This window comes from Agelaius tricolor, unplaced genomic scaffold (assembly GCF_023055355.1).
Source record: "Agelaius tricolor isolate 1412-34295 unplaced genomic scaffold, bAgeTri1.0.p SCAF_16, whole genome shotgun sequence".
Classification (NCBI taxonomy): domain Eukaryota; kingdom Metazoa; phylum Chordata; class Aves; order Passeriformes; family Icteridae; genus Agelaius; species Agelaius tricolor.
In genome coordinates, this window is record NW_027269276.1 from 15,762,036 (window position 1) to 15,782,674 (window position 20,639).

General features: G+C 42.6%; 3 protein-coding genes across 9 annotated transcripts in view; all 3 read left to right on the forward strand.

Moving 5' to 3' along the window:
* IREB2 (iron responsive element binding protein 2) overlaps positions 1 to 3,571 on the forward strand; it is a 23,300-nt gene extending 19,729 nt beyond the window's left edge. For 3 of the 5 annotated variants that reach the window (XM_071441751.1, XM_071441753.1, XM_071441755.1), the window contains one exon: positions 464 to 3,571. In XM_071441751.1, the coding sequence (XP_071297852.1) occupies positions 464 to 574 (111 nt within the window). In that variant the 3' untranslated portion in view covers positions 575 to 3,571. The remainder of the gene's footprint in view (positions 1 to 463) is intronic. The other 2 variants (XM_071441752.1, XM_071441756.1) reach the window with 1 other exon arrangement.
* Positions 2,348 to 12,697, forward strand: HYKK (hydroxylysine kinase). 3 transcript variants are annotated; one of them, XM_071441762.1, is made up of 9 exons: positions 2,371 to 2,452; positions 3,837 to 4,073; positions 5,900 to 5,979; positions 6,260 to 6,597; positions 7,306 to 7,448; positions 9,305 to 9,488; positions 10,104 to 10,583; positions 11,474 to 11,551; positions 11,761 to 12,697. In XM_071441762.1, exons 2-7 carry the CDS (start codon positions 4,008 to 4,010, stop codon positions 10,565 to 10,567), a joined length of 1,275 nt encoding a protein of 424 aa, XP_071297863.1. In that variant the 5' UTR covers positions 2,371 to 2,452; positions 3,837 to 4,007; the 3' UTR covers positions 10,568 to 10,583; positions 11,474 to 11,551; positions 11,761 to 12,697. The 3 variants fall into 3 exon arrangements, with proteins under 3 accessions (XP_071297862.1, XP_071297863.1, XP_071297864.1); XM_071441761.1 differs by lacking the exon at positions 3,837 to 4,073 and having other exon boundaries at positions 2,348 to 2,452; XM_071441763.1 differs by lacking the exons at positions 2,371 to 2,452; positions 3,837 to 4,073 and adding an exon at positions 5,011 to 5,794.
* On the forward strand, positions 11,210 to 19,674 carry PSMA4 (proteasome 20S subunit alpha 4). Its single transcript, XM_071441764.1, has 9 exons — positions 11,210 to 11,267; positions 11,474 to 11,551; positions 11,761 to 11,803; positions 12,590 to 12,752; positions 14,067 to 14,144; positions 14,376 to 14,464; positions 15,294 to 15,424; positions 15,635 to 15,758; positions 16,200 to 19,674. The coding sequence occupies exons 2-9, from the start codon at positions 11,549 to 11,551 to the stop codon at positions 16,352 to 16,354; spliced, it is 786 nt and encodes a 261-aa protein (XP_071297865.1). The 5' UTR covers positions 11,210 to 11,267; positions 11,474 to 11,548; the 3' UTR covers positions 16,355 to 19,674.
* Positions 19,675 to 20,639: the final 965 nt, after the last annotated feature.

A 20,639-nucleotide genomic window follows, 5' to 3' on the forward strand; every position in this document is an offset into this window, starting at 1 on the left:
GAAAGCAAAGCAAGAAAAGACAGAACTTAATTCTCTTGGAAGGTAAGCTTATAGTCCTGCCTGAAGTTTGTCATGGCTGTTGGAGTTTCCCAAAGTAGATATACACGTGTTCTTTGTACACAACTTTGTGTGCAGCCTGATATTCTTGATCATTCTGAGTGGTATTTTGCCCCTCATGGGCTTGCTCTTAGGGTAGAATTGAGTTTGTCTCTCATAAGTGTGATGATTTGAGAGAGGCTTCAGCTCTCCATGCTCTGTAAACAAGCCCATCACACAATTTGTGCCATGCTCCCAGCTGCACCACAACAAGCCTGCCTTCCATCTCCGCAGGCTTGGGGCACATCAGAGGGCTGAATTTGCTTGTGTTCAACAAAACTTGGGGTTAGAATGTTGACTGAGAAATAAGCAAGGGGAAGTGAAAGCAAAGCTTAATTGGTTTCTCTTTTTTGCTTTTGTTTTGAAGACAAGCACTGGAAAAGTATTCAGCGTGATTGCCTTGTTTGAGAACAATATGGAGATAACTTTATACAAGAATGGTGGAAGTCTAAACTTTGTGGCTCGAAGATTCTTATAGTAGCTACTGACTCTCTGGGTACCCTACATAACTGGTAACTCAGCAAATGCCTTGTGTGAACCCAGGAATCTGTACTGTGGAACTGCAAACAGTCCTAGTGTGCTCAAAGTTACTTCGTCCATGGATGTAAAAGATTGTGAATCATTGTAACTGCAACGAGATCCTTTCTGATTTTAAATAATATTCTAATGGTGCTATTAAACATTGCTAAAATCAACATGTGTATTGTGACAAGAGAGCTGTAAGTATGGAGGGGATGTTTTATCAGACCATTTTGTAAATAAACTATGCGAAATTGAAACTGATTGTGCTGAAGATTATTATGTAAGAAGATTTTCTGCAGTTGTTTCCACTCATTTTTTGCACCTGTAAATCTGTGTACTGCTGTTTGTTGGTTTAAGAGTAGCAGATGGCATGGAATTTTAAAGACCAAACAGATTTTTTATTTTCCTCAACCAGAGCTTAAAAAAGATACTGAGTTTTCAGTTTCTTGAGGTTATGGGCTGAACAAAAAGCAGTCCACATGAGGCCCATGGTATCCTGTATCTCAGATGTTGACTTCCTTACCTTTATGGGATTATATTTCCTCTAGATCCAGATTTAAACTACTCAAGCTATGAAATATGTGAAATTCTGTGTGCTTAGAAATATGGGAAATATTTCTGCATTTAAAAACAAATCTCCCAGTTGTTTCATTCATGCAGGTGAAGCCATGTTTCTTCATGCCCTTCAATTGAAGTTTGTCACATCTGCTTCAAGGGACGCACTTGTCATTTGTGACATCTGTTTTTATTGTGCTCTCTGCAATATCATCAGAGAAAGTACCTCCTTGTAATGTTTTAACCTTGAAAGCCTTTTAAAGGATTTGCTAGGGCTGTTTAAATTCCTCTGCTTTAAATACAACCTGTCTAATACATTACATGTGTCAGATGTTCAAGATGGCCACGCTGCCTTGGAGTGCTTTCTCCCGTGCTGGCAGCTCCCAGCTCTTACAGAGCATCCCCTTCTGAGGAGGAGAAACTGAACCAACCTGGCTCTCATGGCACTGCAGTAGCTGGGGCTGGAATTGTCAGCCCCTGTTCATAGCCCATATTGGCAGGAGCTGCAGCATGGCTTGTGCTCCCACTTCAGAGCTTTGGTGCTGTCTGAGCTGTGCAAGTGAGTGCAGCTCCAGCACTGCTCTCCAGCAGGCTCTTCCTGTGCTCCTGTCTTGAAAAGCTTCATAACTCCACTTACAGTTTGTGTAGAGTTTAATTATGCTGGAGAGCAAAACTGCAATACTTTCCTATAAATTGTCAAGATTTTGCTTTAAGGATTTTTGTTGTTGATAAATGTTGTCTTAAATATCAAAATATTTAAGAGGACTATATTAGCTTTATTTATGTGTACTTTTAATTTATAACCAGATACTGAAATAGTTGACTTGTGAACTAACAGATGAACTGTTCAAATCTTTAAATAGTATGTTTGACATTCTTTTAAAAAAAGCCCTGAACCCAAAGTGTCCCAAACCTCTTGCATAATTATATCAATACAGTGTATTAATTTTTTGACAGTTCAAAAGCCAAACTAATTTGATTGACATAAATTTGATACTTATTTTTCTGTTTTGTTAGACAAAGTTCACTAAAGTTTGAAGTTCTGTATAATCTGTTTTTATATTTCACTAGTTTTATGTGATTTTCTTTTAGGTAAGATGAAAACCATTCCGGTGACTCCTACCACTCCTAAGGGGGGATAAATCAATGAATATTATATTCAACTGAATGCTGAATGAGTTCCTGTTCTGTGGTACACTTCCATATTCTATCCAGAGTGACTGGGCAGATCCTACTTCTTGTACTACAGTGTCTAATACTATTTTATCCCAGCTCAAAGGTATATTCTTGATTTAATTCAAGGAAATGTTACTGGGGAGAAAATGGAAATTTAGTGCTGGTACATAATGGTGCCTCATGCAGATAATACAACTGCAACTCCATGCCTATTTACTAATGCTTGAAGGAAACACAGCCCCCTGCCCTTTCTCCATGCTTCAGGAGCCAGGAATCCAAGCCATGTCAAGGCAGATTGAAGAGGTGAAGTACAATTTCAGGGTATGTGACTTACCTGCAAGTTGTCATCAGTAAAGTCAGTTCTTTTTAGAGAAACAGGGGCCTTCATTACCTTAGCAGCTGCTTTGATTCTGCTGCACTAATGTCTTGTAGTCCACGAGAGAGAAGTTCTGAGCTGTGCCTGGGCACAGGGGCTGCTCAGCTGGAGGCTCCTATTCTTGCTGCAGCAGGTGCAGCTCTCCACAAGGCCAAGTCTGGCATCTCCAAGGTGTGCAGGCTGGCTCCTACCCTTGGGCCCGTTCCCTGTGGGGTGGGGGTGCCCTGTGGGACGGCTCTGCCCATGCACCATCTGCTGTGAGCCCTGGGAACAGCCCTGCTCCCTGTCCTCTGTGCAGAGTGCAGCTCAGGAGGCCAGCAGCCAAGGAAACATTTAACTGGACACTGCTGGGACCCTGAGGGCCCTCGGGCAGGGGCAGGGCTGGGACAGTCAGCATTGCTGTGCTCACACACCAAACGTTCACTTAGACCTCTCTTTAGTATCCTGAAGTGTAGGAGGATGTGTACCTGTTTGAGAAGTGACTCGGTGTGTTAGATGTATTTAACCTAGACCTCCCTCCATTTGGATTTGGGGGGAGAATCTTGCTGAAATTTTTGTAAATGTTTTCTCTTCTTGCTTCCCTCTTCCTCCCCATCCCAAACTACAAAGCTTTGGGATAGTGTTGATGTTTATACATTTTACACCTAAGTATAAGGACAAGAAGCTATGTATATTAATCCTATTTAAGCAACTGCAAATCATTGTCTGCTGTTTAAAGCCAACAGAACAGTCTGTTTTAAGTTCAGTAAGTATTGCATAGATATATCTTAAGTTCAATTGATGAAAATTGTGCATACAATGTTACCAATGTTGTAAATTATTTTTAATAAAGAAAATTGTATGACAGTTCTTGTATGTTACTGTCTATTTTGAATAGATAGTAAGGAATACTCTTAAAAGGGTCCTGTGTGTGAAGGGGCAGGGTGAATAAAGAAGGGATAATATTGTGTATTATATTATGATGCATGTTCCATTTACTTGTTAGGAGTGAGTTTGGGCTCACAAAGCACAAAGCATGCTTAGCTGGTGTAGAAGGATGTTCTCTGGCTTAGCTTGCTCCAGACACCGCTCTGGATGTTATATCAAATGCTTTTTTAATAACTTTTTGTAGGGGGATACAGTATGGATAAATGAAGGTGGTATAGAATGTAATCCCATCCCCTAAAGAGTTGCAGCTGATCTAATTTCCAAAGATTAGGAGCAGGCCTGATGTTAACAGGCCACACCTGTAGCCAATAAGAACAGTGGTATAAAAGAGTGGATTGGGGGGCTCTGGACTCAGATGGCTGCTGCAAGGACCAGGAACTGTCAGTGCTTAGAGGAGCTGCCTGTGGGAGACATTGAGGAGGTAAGAAACTCTGGTGATGTGCAATCCTTGTGCTATAATGATAATAGAATTCTTGCTATGTAAGACAGCAACTTTTTCTTTCCCTTCTGAAAAATGTCTCATTTAGAATCTAGATGAAATCTTGCATTAAAGCAAAAGCTGTTGGCCAAGGTTACAACTCTGATAAGACCCTCAGAAGTGATTTGGGGATGTCCACCACTAACCTACTTCAACCCTCACTCTCAGCACAGGCATTAGACTGGAGTTCAACTCATGGATGCTAAATTATTCAAGTCTATCTTTCTTCAGATAATAAGACAGGCCAAAGTACAACCTTCAAACTCTGCCTTGCCTCACAACCACAGTGAACTTCCCCCAGAGTACCAGGCAGGCAGGAGAAGCACAGAAGTTTATGGGTCTTTGCTTTTGCAGTTCAATCTGGCAACTGAAGCAAGAGTAAGGAGTACAGCTCTGCAAAGTGCGTTGTAATCTTGTTTGCAGAGCTCAGGAGTGCATTTCTGTAACCAGCTATGTTAAACACAGCAAGAATGCTTTCCCACTGTATGGATTTTACTCCAATGAGCTAAAGCTTCAGGGCCTCAGAAATCAGGAGAGGGAACCCTAAATATTTTACAGAGCTCTATTCTTTGTGGGAAAAAACCCTTAATTTTGTGATTTCTAGTGAGAAAGGTTGGTCAATTACTTTTATTAACATCTGCTCTGAAATTGGAGAGAAAAAAAATTGTTTCTTGGGGAAATAGTTTCTGTTTTCTAAATTCCCTATTTGATTAAAATAAGTATTTGATGAAGATAATGTTTTCAATTTTGGGTCCCTAATATTACAAACAATACTGAAATTTTGTGATAGAGGATTTTTAACTGATTTACTTAAGATGTTTTAGGTGTTGTTGTTTGGGTTTTGGGGGGAGGGGGTTTGTTGGGTGTCTTCAGCATGTCCTTCCTAAATTCCCTTTTCTTCAGGTTCCTAATTCTGTCATAGCAGGACATCAACTACAGCAGATTACCTTTTTTTCATTAGGAGTTTCAGAAGATATTTCTATACTAAGGTTTGTCATTATTTTCATTAAGGGTCAAATTTTCTAGGACAAGACCTATTGTCCCAGTAAAAGCTTTCTCTGGGACAGCCTAAAGAACACCCTGAGCAAGATGCCTCAGGTTTGTTATATATATTTATATGTGGTCTTCAGTCTAAGCATTTGGCAGAGATTTAGATGTGGTGTGATGATAAAAGGGTTTAAAGAAAAGAATAAAACGGACGTCTTCCCTCCTGCCCGCTGCGGGCGCAGGGTTTTTTTAAGTGTTTCGCCTTTGTGATAGGAAGTCGTAGCGTTCCTCCCCTCTCGTGCCGCGGGCAAACAAAGCCCACGGCCTGGGGCAGCGCTCCTGCGCCGCGGGGAGGCTCCGGCGCCGCTGCTCGCGGCCGGGAGGCGCCGCCGGCCCCGGGCGCAGCGCGGGAGCCCCGCGCGCGCTCGGAGCGGGCGCAGCCCCGCGTTCCGCGGAGCCCGGGGCGCTCCGGAGCCAGCGGGGCAGGCAGGGGCCGGGGCAGGCAGGGGCCGGGCCGGGCGGGCCCCCGGCTGCTGACGGCGGCTTCTGCAGCTCCTCGGCCTCCCCGGGCTGGGCAAAGGTTGGCGCGGCTCCCAGCGAGTCCAAGGGTTGCGCTCGTCTGGGGAGGCTCGAGATTCCTGCAGCTGGGCAGGCGAGAGACGAGCGAGCGTCTGCAGGTTTGTGCTGCCTTTCTTAAAAGCACAGGAATTTGGAAGGCCAAGCAGAAAGATTTAATCTGCTTTACCGTTATGATTTACTAAATTAATTCTTGCCTTTTGCAGGCACAAATTGAAGAACCCCTGATCAGGGATTCAGCAACTCTGCTCCTGAGGGAGACATTCCTACCTATCAACAATACCAGGTTAGGCTGCTGCTAGAAATGAGAATAAAAGCTTTCCTTTATTGCACAGATGCACAGATTGAGTGCATCTCTCTAGCAGTCTTTCTGTGGAGGGGTTGCAGCCTAAGTATTTGATAAGCTATGATGTCAGAAACCTGAGCTGGCACAGGGGGTTGGTTTTCTTTGCTTGTTTAATAAATGAAGGAAAGTTCTCCAGTAGCTGAATGCATTTTGTTGCAGTAATTACTGCTTCTGGTGTCAGAATACAGATCAGATCATCCAGCTTTTCTTTTTGTCCTAGAGACACAATGTCTTCTGGAAATGACTGTCAACCCCAGACCTTGACCAAACCCACTTTTGATGAGAGAGAGGCAGCTGAATTGGTTGACAGGGTGTTTGGATTGAAGGTATCTTGGATCAGGTCACTCCCCAGCTATGATGATCAGAACTTCCATGTGCGTGTCTCAGCTGAAGGTGCTGATGAGTATGTCCTCAAAATCACCAATTCAGAAGACAGCCAGGAGCCTGACCTCATTGAAGTGCAGACCCAGGCCATGATGTTTCTCAGTGCTGAAGGCTTCCCTTCAGCTACTCCTTACCTGACAAAAGATGGTAACATAATGTCTCTGGAATCGGGAGGTGAGCCACTGTGGGCACCTGTCCTGCCCCGCTCTCACCCTTAGCTCGCCATATGGCAGACTGTATGTATGCTAAAGGGAACTCTGGGCTTGTGTTTGAATACTGGGGATATGCATCAGGTGACCTGTATTCCAGCCATAATAGTCCAAAGTTAAAATACCAGAAGCAAAGTAACTCAGAGAGAGTAATAATTAACTGGGAAAACACTTCAGCTTAAGGAATTGGAGAAAACATTTATCTGACATGTGTCCACACACAGGAAAAGTTAAAAATGCCTCATTGACTATGTGCTGCTTGAAATTATTGCCTTCAGAGAGGTGTAAAATACAGTTCTAGCCCATCTCTGAAGCCAGAATAAGTTGCTCTAATAGTGCTTGGAAGAAAAATTGTGTTGGCATTTAGCTTTTACTGTCACTGTAACTTCTGAACAACATTTGGGATTCCTGAGGCCTGTTCTGCTGCAAAACTTTATGTGAGTGTGTGCGGGCACTGGAGCAACCCTGCTTGGTGCTGAGTTTTTCTCAGCATAGATTTTTTTAAAGTGTGTTAAGGTTTGTACATTATTACACAACATTCTGATAAATCAAATCTTTGCATTTTTATGAGCTACATCTGACAACTTCTACACTGGGATAGACCTTTTTTGCCTCTTGCATTAACTGTTACTCAGGACACAGCAGAGTGACTGACTGCATCTCTCCTTGTCAGGTACTGGACTTGGGAGCAAGAAGTTCATGGTCAGACTGCTGACTTACCTGCCAGGTACACCAGTAGCAAAAATCACTACCAATGCTCAGATTCTGTATGAGATTGGGAGGCTCGCTGCCAGCGTGGATAAAGTGCTCTCAGAGGTGAGTTCTCATGCTGTAGCCTCACACTTCTCTCTCAGTCCATGTCTCTGCAGCATTTGCTCACGTGCTTGCTGCCAGCTTTCAGACCTGCAAAATGCAAGTTGGTGACTGCAGATGTCAGTGACTCATGGCTCAGGTGCCAGCCTCCAAGCTGGCTAAAGCCTTTCCCCCAGTACATGGCAAGTGACATGGTACTGGTGATCCTTCTGCAATGCATTTTTGTACCACGAATAGGGAGATAAAGAGTTTTCTTTTATATATGCAAAGCTCACCTGTTAATGTTTCAAACCTGGCAAATAAAGGAGAATGAACCCTAGAGTGTTCAAATTAGAAGAACAGAACACCAAGCTTGTTTTAAAGGATTTTTGTGTAGTGCTCAACTGGCTGATTATTATTTTGAATTCCTTTTGACTTGCTAACTTCTCTTCATTAGCACTGTGACCATTTCACATTAGTACCCTCCCTACAGTGCCAGCTGTGCCACAGAGATCTGTGACACTTCTCATTTGCACCACTTCCATTTGCACCACTTCCACTCAGTCTTAATGCAAACGAAGTTCTTTACTCTGTAGTTACACAGGATAATAAAGCTGATTAATCAGCCAGTACTGAGTTTGATGCATGAAAGACCTCATATTACTTATTAACCTTTCATTAACCTTTCCTTCTCATGTTCAGGCTACCAGCTCCAGACAGTTATGAAATGTGAATTGCCAGTTCTACTAAGCACATTCTTAAATTACAAGAGCATTTTCAATTGTGAAAGATAACTTACTGTTGCCTTCTGACACACTGGTCACACTCTTAAAATGTGATTAGAACAAGTTAGTCTCAAAATATGCTGTGACTGATCCTGCTAAGGAGGAAGTAGTTAATGAGAAGAAACTCTGATAGAAAAGGCTCTTTATTCCCTTAACACATGGATTATCATCCACCAAGGTGGTTTAGGCTTGGTCTTGTTCTGTACTTGTTCATACACCATCAACTTTTGACTGTCATTTAGTGACCTTTAAGAGTTTTAATTTCAAACATAGTTATTGTACCCTTTTTCTTTAAAGGAAGCCAGCTACTCTTGTGGGAAGTTGTTGTTTTTTTTTTAATTTGCCCTATGCAGTGATGCAGTCTGGCCCAGAGGTCACCTTAATAAGCATTTGAGGAGTCCAAGATAAGCATGGGGTGTGTAGTGGGAGAGATGCTTTTCCTCTTTGAATGTCACTTTCCAAACCATCCCTTCCATTTGCTAGGGAGAGAGGGGTTAAGGACCTTGTATGTTTAAAGCAGTGAGGCCTGGATGTACAAAAGCAAATTTTCATAAGCATAAAGCCATGGTCAGCGTCTCCATAAACTGCTGTGCTCCGGATTTTCCACACACCAGCTGTTCCTAAGGCTTGTCCCCCAAAGGTCCCACGTTTAAAAGCACAGTGTGTGCCTGCTCCCAGCATGCTGGCAGGTTTTGTGTCTCTGGTGCTCCCACAGCTTTCTGCAGCACCAGCTGTGTAGGCTGAGCTCTGCCAGAGCGGGACTCTGGCCTTGGCAGGGGCTCAAAGTTGCTACTCTTAGGTCACCCTATGGACAGTTAACAGCATTTTTACATTATTGAAATGACAAATGACTTTTGGTAACCTTTGTACCTAAAATATGGGGGAAAACCATCCAGGCTGTATGTAGATATTAAGATGCTTGCTTTAATCATTCTTCAGGTTATTCTTGATATAAAACAACAGTCCAACTCATGGTACTTTTCAGTGAGTCTTTTTAGAAACCTGTTAAAATTAATAGGGGTTTTGAATCAAGCCCTTTAATCATATAGTCTGCAATTTTTCTTATGCCTATATTATTGTGTGCTTTTTCCAAAGAAATTCCAGCATCCATCAGTAAAAAGTCTGCATCGAGGTCAGTTCATTTGGAATCTGGCAAATGTTCCTCTTCTAGATCAGTACATTTATGCCTTGGGCCAGAACAAATACCGTGCAGTGGTGGAGCAAGTTATTGAGCAGTTCAAAGGCAAAGTAATACCCAAGCTAAGCAGTTTCCGAGCCTGTGAGTATTTTATTCTCATTGTAATTATGTTGAACTGAGACACAGAAATTTCATACAGGAGTTGGGCTCTGTAGAGAAGGAAAACAAAAACAGCAAAAAAAGTAAATCTCTTTTCCCTAGCCTAGACATGGACACAGCAGTAAGCCAAGAGGAATGTTCTGTCCAGTCAGGGTCAGTTCTTTATTTTTCTGATGAGTTTCCTCCCAGTTACGTTTATGATTTTCATGCTGTTATATCAGCTGACTAAATAGATATGGAGTGCAGTGCTACCTTTCATAAAGGCCCAAATAAGTACTTAATCCAAAATTTGGAATTCAAATGCCATTGATATTGATGATGATGTGGCAGTTCTGTAGTTTGTGAACATGCAGTGCATTGCAGATCACAGCAGCCTGGAGCACCATCCCCTAACGCTCCCTCTTGTCCCCTGCTGTCGGTCATCTGGCAGCGCAGCAGAGCTTCACGGGAAGCAGTAAAGGTGTGACAGGCAGCACTTGATGCTGCAGGGGACTAGTGTGATTTTGTAGCCGAGTGTTAGTTTGACAGGCATCTTCCCAAAGCTGTTTCAGCTATTTAATAATTATGAAATACTGTTTCTATTTCTTCTGTGTTTAGGTATCAATCATGGAGACCTTAATGACCACAACATTCTAGTAGACTCTTGTTCTGCTTCGCTGGAGAATCCCCGGTACAGAGTGTCTGGCATCCTGGACTTCAGCGACATGAGTTATGGATATTATGTGTTTGAGGTTGCGATAGCCATCATGTACATGATGATTGAGAGCCCAGACCCTCTGAGTGTTGGGGGACATGTTCTCGCAGGGTTTGAGAGCATCCTGCCGCTCACTGCTGAGGAGAGAGGTGCCCTCTTTCTCCTGGTGAGTGGGAGGTTTGCACAGTCCCTCGTCATCGCTGCCCACACAGCTCTTCTGTACCCAGAGAACAAGGAGTACCTCACAATCACGGCAAAGACTGGCTGGAAACACTTAATGACAATGTTCGAGGTGGGCCAGGAAGCTGTGGAGAAGAAGTGGTTTGAGACTGCCCAGGTGTACACGCACCGCGCACCTGCCCCGTAGGTCCGCGGCTGCTGAGGTACCGGGGGTGACACCGCACTGAATAAAGCAATAAAGGCGGCGCTGTCTGAGCTGGATGGGGCGCGTCCGGGGGCAGGGCGGGACCCCGGGAGAGAAAACCCCGGCTCATTTCCCCGGGAGAGAAAACCATTACCGCCGCCACGGCGCGTACAGGGGCCTGGCCATTACCGCCCTCACAGCGGGGGGAGGGTATACGTGACCATTTTGCACCCTCATGGCAGGAGCCGGGCTCTTTCCCGCCCTCACGGCAGGGGTGTACTGTGGCCGTTACCGGCCTTCACGCGGGGGTGCGGTGTGACCGTTACCGGCCCTCACGCCGGGGGTGTGCTGTGACCGTTACCGGCCCTCACGCCGGGGGTGTGCTGTGACTGTTACCGGCCCTCACGCCGGGACGCGGTGTGACCATTACCTGCCCTCGCACGGCGGGCGGGGCCGTTTCCCGCCCCTTTCGGCGGAGCCCGGCCACCCGCACGTGACACTGCGGGCCGCGCGCGCCAGCGCCGCCCCCGGCGGCAGGAAAGGGCGCAGGCCCCGCCCCAGGCTGGCACGCGGCACCGCGCAGGCGCGGCGGCCATTTCCGACGCGGCGGTGAAGGTTCGGGCGCGGCCGCAGCGCCCGGTTCTTGCCCGCCGGCTGGGCCTCGCCGCCCCCCGCCCGGCCTAGCGGTTGCCTCCGGCCCGCCGTGAGTGAGGAAGGGCGGCGGGTGGGCGGTGGGGCGCGGGACGCATCTCTGTGCGGCGCGGGAGGCGGCGCGGCCCTCGCGTTCTGCGTTCACCCTCGCGCTGAGGATGACTGTGCAGTGCGGGCGCGGGTGGCAGCGCCCCCTGGGGCCATGCCGGGTGCGCTCGGTGCCGGTTCCCGGTTCACGTGCCCTGTGCTCTCTTGCAGGCCCGGTGCCGGTTCCCGTGCCCCGTGCTCTCCTGCCGGCGCGCTGCCCTCTGCCCCTGGCGCGTCGCCAGCACCATGGTGAGTGAGCCGCCTTCCCCGGAGCTTTGCTGAGCCGCGGGTGCTGCCGAGTCACGGCCCGGGCGGGGGCGGCGGTCACACTGCAGGGGCCGGGCTGCGGGCACCAGTGACCAGCCCGAGGTCACCGAATGGCTGGGTCTGTTATATAGGGGCTTTATGGCGTTGGTGACAAGAGACTGGTGATACTTACTGAGCTATTCCTTTTACAGTCTCGAAGATATGACTCCAGAACTACCATATTTTCTCCAGAAGGTATTTTTTTAACCCGACACTTTCAAGTCAACTCTAACTGTTCTGTCTTCTCACAACTATCAAAACACTTGCACAAAGGGGGTTGTTAGTAGCGTGTTTCTCTCTGAATATGAATTACAGATATCATATTTGCCTACACCCAGTTCTGTATGGACAGCAAGGGTCCAAAGTGGACACTTTCAAATTCATTCTGATTGAAGCAATAATGAGACTGAGTCTCATTAGTGAATAGTATCATGTGCCGTGTTTTTGAAATAACCGTTTATCTCTCATTTGAGCATGGTTAGATTTTGTCATTGTCCCCTGAGAATGGATAATGTCCTGCGGGTGCAGTCACGCCTTTCCTTGTTATTCTTGCACATGCTGAAACAAGTACGTACAAGCCATGTTTTCTTACTTCTTAGATGGGAAGAACCCAAGAAATCCAGTATAAAATATTTTGTTTATTTAAAATTTATCTTGGGTTATTCTACTACAGCACAGAGTTCTTTAATTTTTTTGGTTTTTTTAATAGAAGGGTTTTTTTTTTATAGAAAGGTGGGTTTGTTTGGTTTTTTTTATAGAAAGGATTTTTTTCCCCAGTGGGCCATGTCCAGTATTACCTTATTTTCCTTCTCTGATTCCTTCCTCCTTTTCAGCCAGTTAATTTACAATTGACTGGTAAGAGACTGAAAAAGTAGATGGGACAATGAGCACTTGTCAAATTCCTGTAACTTTCAGTCACCTTGTGCGGTTGGTCTTGTTCAGTGTCATTTTTTGATGACAGGAGTTGCAATCCTTCCCCAGGTCGCCTGTACCAGGTCGAGTATGCCATGGAGGCCATTGGCCACGCAGGCACTTGCCTGGGAATTCTAGCAAACGATGGAGTCCTGCTGGCAGCAGAGCGGCGCAACATTCACAAGCTTCTCGATGAAGTGTTTTTCTCAGAGAAAATATACAAACTTAATGAGTAAGTTGAAATGGTGATTATATGTCCTGTGATGTTATTAACAGCAAAGTGCTGATTAGCACATAACCTGGCCTTATTTTATTTGAAGTGTTGATAATCTTTTTGTTTGGTGTTTTAGACAAGTATGACTATTCTGTCGTTGTTCACTTTAGTAGTTCCCCTTCTAAAGTAGAAGTATTGCTGGGTGTTTTTATATCTCCAGGAGAATTTTCTAGGTGGAATAGCCTGTTTGTTGGTACTACACCATACAAGGTAATGGTACTGTAGCAGTTAAGAAAACTGGGAAGTCTCAGCTTTACAAAATACCATTGGAGGGCAGAATAAGGAGTGCACACAAAAATCACCCTGCTATTTCAGCTCCTTTTCCACATCTGTTTTTCTCTGGTGGCTCAAAAAGTCTGAGGTAACTGGGTAAAATGTGCCTTAGGCTTCTTTGCCACAGTTATAGCAAAGATGAAATGTCTGTCTATTACCATTTTCATTCTAGCTCCTGGAAGTTAAATTTGTGATGTCAGAGCAAAGAGTTTTATGGATTATGCTTTTTTTGTTGCAAGGGAGGTAGAGCTTCATCCTTGACAAAAGCTGCAAAGGAACACATAGTTTTCTATCCTGTCTGCCTCCCATTCCATGTTGATCTTGAAAGCACCTGGGATGGTAGGAAGAACTGGATTTTCAAGGAGGCAGTGTAACAGCACACTGGAGTAGTCACCTAGAACGGCCCTTCCATCTTCTAGAAAATTCCTAATTTCAAAATCTTTTTCATGTAGCAAAAGGTTTGCAGCATATCAGATTGAGCTAAAGAGATATACTAAATTGAGATCCAACAAAACAATCAAGGATTGAAGTGCTTATTTTTGTTAGGGCCCTACCAAGACCTTGAAGTTTCATAGATGCCACGTGTCAGCCAGCGGCTCCCACTGCAGGCCTGTCACGTCTGTGTGCCTCCTTCAGTGTTGAGCTGTGCTGTGGCAGGTGGCCTCCTGAGAGGCACCTGTATACATGTGCCTGATGGCTCTTGTAAAACCCCTCAGAACTTAATCATCCTTGGCATGACCCTCTTCTCAGAACTGTATGGATAACTGACATACTGACTTGCTGACTTTGGCTGTCCACCTCTGCTCTTAGCAAATGGTTACTGATATTTTTGGTGCACCCTGAAGGTAGGAGCTGATGAACCCATTTTGTATGGCAGCTGTGTAGCTTTGATGAGAAAAGCCCAACAGCAGGTGCTCTGCTTGAACCTCTGTAGGAAGATGTGAGTTGGTTGGTTGGAGATTGACAGGAATTCAGTTAATTTGTATGCTTTTCTTGCAGGGATATGGCGTGCAGCGTTGCAGGAATAACTTCAGATGCCAATGTTCTAACAAATGAGCTGAGGCTGATTGCACAGAGGTAGGTCTGCTGACAGCTAACATGGTTTTACTCACCTGTGCTGCCACATTCAGCTTTCTTTATGCATTAGATCAGAATGAACATGCATTTAGTAGATCAGAAATAGGCTGAAATAGAACAGCTAGATCACAGATACTCTTAACTTGGGAACTGCTTTCCTCTTAAATGTTGTGCAGGATATGATCAGCAAAACAAGTTTTGAAAACTGTTTTTTTTCCTCTTTGATATTAGGTATTTGTTACAGTATCAAGAGCCCATTCCTTGTGAACAACTAGTAACAGCTCTGTGTGATATCAAGCAGGCTTATACACAGTTTGGAGGTAATGAAGTGTGATGAATCATTGTGTTACTAAATGTCTCAAGAACAATTCTCTTACATAATGTGAAGGATCTAAGTCTGTGGACAGTTCTACTGAATTCCCTGAAAAACTTCTACTTAGGAAAAAAATAGCCTAATTTAAGAGGGAATGGGTAGTCATGGTTACTGATTTTTGCTTCTGAGGCTTCTGCTTTTTATGGCTTGGGAAATTGATGGCTGAGATGCTGGCTCATTGCATAGAATGCCTTGGGTGCTCTTGCATTTAATGAATGCCATCAGAAGAGCAGCTGAGAATTGTTTAGGCAACCTTTCAACATTTTGGGCCCATCCAGCATAATGACACAATGAATGAAAAACAAGGCTGTATGTAGGGTATCAGTGGATCAAGCAACATGTTAGAAAATGATATTGTAAGGAGTGTTCCTTAGTATGTGAACTGATGATTCTGTTGTTTCATTGTTTTACATATATGTAGTGAGAATTACCTTTTAAACTACCTGGCTTTTGACATTGCTAAGTTAAATGCTTTAACAGCTAAGCTACATACTTGAAATACTACATTTTGATTTAAAGTCCTGAGATAGTAAATTACAATTTGTGGAGACACAAATGAACTGCTTTTAAGGTTAAATGGAATAAATCTCTGCTGCCTGCCCCCCCATGACTTAGAAGGAAATGCTGGCGTGCTTATCTCAAGCAACAGAAGTGCAGAACTGTGTTAAATCCTAGTTCACAGGAATAGATTGAAAAATGAAATCAAAGAAAATAATTGTAACTTGTGACCAATCTTGTTACTAAATTTAGGTTGCTAATAGCCTTCTTTTCAACAGGAAAACGTCCTTTTGGTGTTTCATTGCTCTATATTGGCTGGGATAAGCATTATGGATTTCAGCTGTACCAAAGTGATCCTAGTGGAAATTATGGAGGGTGGAAAGCCACATGCATTGGGAATAATAGTGCTGTAAGTTCTGGTTTTTTCTTCTCAAAAAGACAAAAGGTGTAAATTGTACTGTATTAATTAAGCTGAGTTGTTAATTATTAATGCAGGAGAGATTTACAGGTAATTGTAGGAATGCTGCTGTTAACTCATGTGTTAGTATTATCTGGCAAAACCCCACACCCTGGCTGTGTGGTTGACTGCCCAAAGTTTTAATTTCTGTGAAATTTACAGGCAGCTGTGTCAATGCTGAAGCAAGACTACAAAGAAGGGGAAATGACCTTAAAGACTGCCCTGGCATTGGCCATTAAGGTTCTAAACAAGACCATGGATGTCAGCAAGCTCTCTGCTGAGAAAGGTGAGCGTTCTCCACACGGGATGGCACCTTCTGCTTAAACAAAGGGAGTGTGAGTGCACATATTCCAGGTGTGGCTCACTGGAGTGTTAGCTGTCACAAGAAGTGTTTTCAGAAGATGCAGCAGTTCTCAGCCTTAGCCTGAGAGGCATTCAGCTAGCTTAGTGCAGGCTGCTGGGCCGTGTGGGCCAGCTCCAGAGGCTAGGCTGCAGCTTGGGGATTGGAATGCCTGCGTGTCTGGGAGCAGAGCCCTGAGAGGAGCTGCCCTGCTGCTGTGCTGTGCTGTGCTGTGCTGCAGCAGGGAGCTGGGGGTGATGCCTGCAGCCTGGCTGCCTGGCACACGGAGCTTTGGAGCCTTCTGCCTCACTGTCTCTTGTAATCTCAAACCTTGCCCTGCTGATGATTGCTCTGCCTAAACGCTGCTGTCTGTTCCATGTGTTTCAGTTGAAATTGCAACACTGACAAGAGAGAACGGAAAGACAGTAATAAGGGTTCTGAAGCAAAAGGAGGTGGAACAATTGATAAAACAACATGAGGAGGAGGAAGCAAAAGCTGAACGTGAAAAGAAGGAGAAAGAACAAAAAGAGAAGGATAAATAGAATATGAAATCAAGTGTTCTCTAGATAATAAAGGACCTGCTTCAGCAAAAGATAATCTGGATTTTTGTGCTGTAGAAGCCTTGCAGCTATGCCATGGAGGACCCAGAAGTACTTTTGATGAACCAGGTCCTTAGTCATCATTTAGATAATTAGTTTACTGCTCCTTACATTGACCAATAATTGCTTTAATTCTTGAACACTCTTTCTTTCATCTTCTATTTTTTATTATGGAATAAAATTTAAGAAGAATAGTGATGGGTGTCTTTATTTCCTCAGTAATGCCTGGATATGCACAGTCTTGAGGAATTTAATTGCTTTAAACCATTAAAACAAGGTATGTGCTAGTTGGTAAAGAACAAATATGGTGTTAGAATTGTTAGAATTTTGTGTGTATGTGTGGGTTTTCCTTTAAAGGTAGTGAAAAGAGCTCCTAAGTTTGAAAAGTCATTTCACAAATACAGAATTAAAGTGTGCTGGCATGCCAAGTTTTAGTTTTGGCCTATTTTGTTCTATAGCAGGCTCTGTCAAACTGATGGTCTTGCAAGCAGTAGTGTTATAAAAATGCCCTGTAGCAAATGTGTTCAGTTTATCATAGCCTTCACAAGTGCATGTGTTTTCTAAGGAATTAATCATACAACACTAGTTATATTCACACAAACTAGAAAGACATTTGCAAAGGCCATGTGAAAATGCTTTATCTTGTCAAAGTACAAATAGGTAAGTAAAATAGTGCATGATTTTTAGGCCATGTTGACTACTTCACATTTTATCCTGAAAGGAAATGAAGATGTTTTATGTTTAGTTGAGTGTTACTGATACTTCCCCAGTGAATTTGATTCCTTTCTCTGACACACCAGTCAAAAAACTACCCAGTTAACCACCAATTAATTGTGCATTAATTAGGAATCAGTCCTTTTTGTCCAGCTTGCCCCTCTACTGAAGGCAAAAAAGTATGATTGTCAGATGAGCAAAAATCTCTTCTACTTCTGAAAAAAAAAGCGATCAGGAGTGAACAAAAGAAATAAAAAGTTACTGAAAATTGCTGTGCACCCAATTCAGATATCAAAAGCAAAGTGAAAAGCCTGAGTGCTTAAAAGTGAGGCCTTGCTGAATTTCAAACCATAACAGCAGTGATCCAGCCCATTTGTGCCCACCCTGGATTGTATTGATCTTGAAAGGTTGGTTTGGTTTTCTTACCCCAAAGGATAACTGATGTATACAGGATTTAATATGACCATTTAAAGAAACAGGGTGAATCCATCCAGTGTTTTGTTGGTTTAATCCATCTCAGACATTTTTGACTAAAATGTACTTTGTCAACATGGCCAGAAATGACCCTTCCTCCTGACTAAACCCATTTTTGAATTCACTGCTGGAAGAGTCACTGTGGAGAACAGAGGGAAGGAATCTGACTCAAGATGTCTGTGCTGCAGCTTGTGTAGTTGTCCTGCACTCACTCTGGCAGCCTCTGTTCAGAGGGGGGAGGCTGTGGGCTCTCTGCAGGACCTGCTTGGTCATTCTCTAAGCCTTGGTGCAGCCCAATTGCTTTAGTCTTTAGCACTGAACTTGGACAGCACTTTGTTAATACGCAAATTTGATAGCTGATGAAAGTTTACTGACTTATTTACACCTTGTGCAACAGTAGGTCTTCCAAATAACAATACAGGAATGCTATTTCATGTAACAAGTCCTGAGTAGTTGCAGACAACATGCAATGGGTAATATTTAATCTCCATTATAAAGGATTGTATAAATACCTCAAGCTCTATTTTATGTAAAAATTCAGTGCTCAATCTTTCTATTTTTTGATACCATGAATGCAATATATCAGCATCTTCTGCAGATTTCTGGATTGCTGATGATGGTTATACAAGTACTTGGAAAATGCTCTAAAAGCAGCAATGCCAAAATGGAGTTTTTTCTCACTTCTCAAAGATTACTTGCAACAATATGTGATAGATTCCAGCAATGCTTTCTGTCTTCTGGGAAAGTGTTAGTGCATCTGAGATTGTGTTCATCAGTGTATATAGTTCATAAAAGGCAGTTTGTTTAGTGTAATAGTATAAGTATTATCAGGTATCTTAGAATATAGACTTAGTAAAATATTTTTCTTAGAAGCATTCTTTTCTAAAAAAATGGGGATAACTCAAATATGCATATTTTGGTTGAAAGAATTGCCAATATCATTTTCTTGCCAAACATGGCATCATTTGCTGGTAAAGGAGAACTTTTTAGATACTGTAATAATAAAAAGTTGGAATGACTTTAATAAATGTATTGAAGCATTGTAATAAGTTTTAAAAGATCTATTTATTTAAAGGTTTTGTTTGCACAAAGTGGAAGAAATATTGTCTAATACTTCTTGAGTATAATCTTTGAACAGTAATTACCAGTTTAATTTAAAAAACCATCATCTCTCCTGAGTGCCATTAATAGCTGATTGTGAGCTGAGCCTCAGTACTGCCTTGGAATAGGCAAGTAACTCTAGCTGGCAGTCATGTCCAAGATGTACAGCCAAGTTCTCCTAACCAAAATTTAATTTGGGATTAGTTTCTGCATTTGAGCCTAGGGCAGTAAGCAGATGCTGGAGATCTTTCTTTATTAGAATCTTCCTGAGCCATCTGGACACTAATGCAAGTTTCTTTCCTGTTCTTCCTAGAAATAAGAGCAGTGTTTGACTGCATTGGCCTGTTGTATTGATTCTGGCTTTGTGTGTTAAAAAAAAAAAAAAAAATTTAAAAAAAAATCACCACCAACTGTGCCTTTTCTGGGAGTGGTTTGGGGATAAGTCGTAAGAACAGAAAAATGATTCTGGCGATACATTTGAGGTATCTTTGCTAATCAAAATGATCTTCCTGTTCTTTGTATGGTTTTTTTGGTGTACGTAGTGTTTACATAGAGTTTACAGTGTAATACATAAGTATTTAAAATATTTAGCTATTGCTGTGGATTTAATGTTATTTTAAAACAAGATATTCATGTGGTGCTGTGGAAGGTGACAGATTTTTCCAGTTAGGTAAAAGTATTTACTTAATATTGTTTGCATAATAGGATGTTTGTAAACTTAAAAAACTGGTTAGCTTATATCTCACTTGAGTGCATGATAGAACTTGTTAGGGCAAATATGCAAATATTCACAAATAGATTGTCCTAAGAAATTGTAATGTGGTTTGTTATTCTAAGTAGTTTAAGAGATAATGAAACTACTGCTTCTCCAATAATTACCTGTGGTGTCTCTTGCATCTGTCAGTGTTTAAAAATAGTTAGCTTGTTTTCTAGGTGACTGTATTCTGTTCAAATAAAGTCAAATTAACTTCCAAGACTGCTTCTTATATGACCTCCTTTAGGTATGCTTCCCTCTTCATCCAAATATTTTACTTGTCAGTTACAAAAGCACCTGAATTAAGAGACAACAAAAAACTCCTGATGTTAAATTTGACAGCTGCTTCTGGTTTCGTATGTATTTCCAAGGTAATTATTTATTCTTTCTCTTCATAACCTTAAATAAGGAAAATTTAAATAAAGTGTATGAAAATTTAATAAAATGTGTTGTGAAAATGAATATAATTATTGAAAGGTGTTCAGTGGTTTCAGAGGCCTCAGGACTGAGATACATGGATAACACTGCTTAGTATACAAGACATGTAAGTCCAAGAAGCTGGTGCACTCAAATACTTCATACATGAGAGAAATTGTTTCATTTTAGACTGGTGAAGATCCTAAGACTTATTTAAATGTCTTTCATTTTCTTTAAAGAGTGTTTCCTGCTATGTTCTTCTGTAGTAAAAATGATCCTAATTTTCAAGTTTTAATTGCAGTTATCTCTACTACAATATGAAAACCCACTGAAGTTTACCCAATCTGGATCTAAGAGTACCATTCACTGGCTTTAATCTGGAGAAAATTCAGCTTCACAAAGTTTTTAGAACATTTCTCATTTTACAAATAGAATTGAGCAGCTGGCTATTTTTATCCGGGTTTAATTTGGCATTTGGCTTTCCAGTTAAACTACTCTTCAGTGCACAGTAAAAGCTGCCATCAGCCAATTTATTGCAGATTCTCAGAGTGTACTTTAGCAGGGACCTTCAGATGTCACCTCCTGCTGACAAGGGTCCTTTGAAAGACAGCATTACTCATGTAATTGTTTAGGCTTTCACTTAATGGTAAATAGTAAACTTAATATGCTGCTGATACTATTGACATTCTGCTCCAAGTTCAAAGCAGCAGGAAAAAACATCTACTTATTTATAACTAGTGTTTTCTAAACCAGTAATAATACAACATA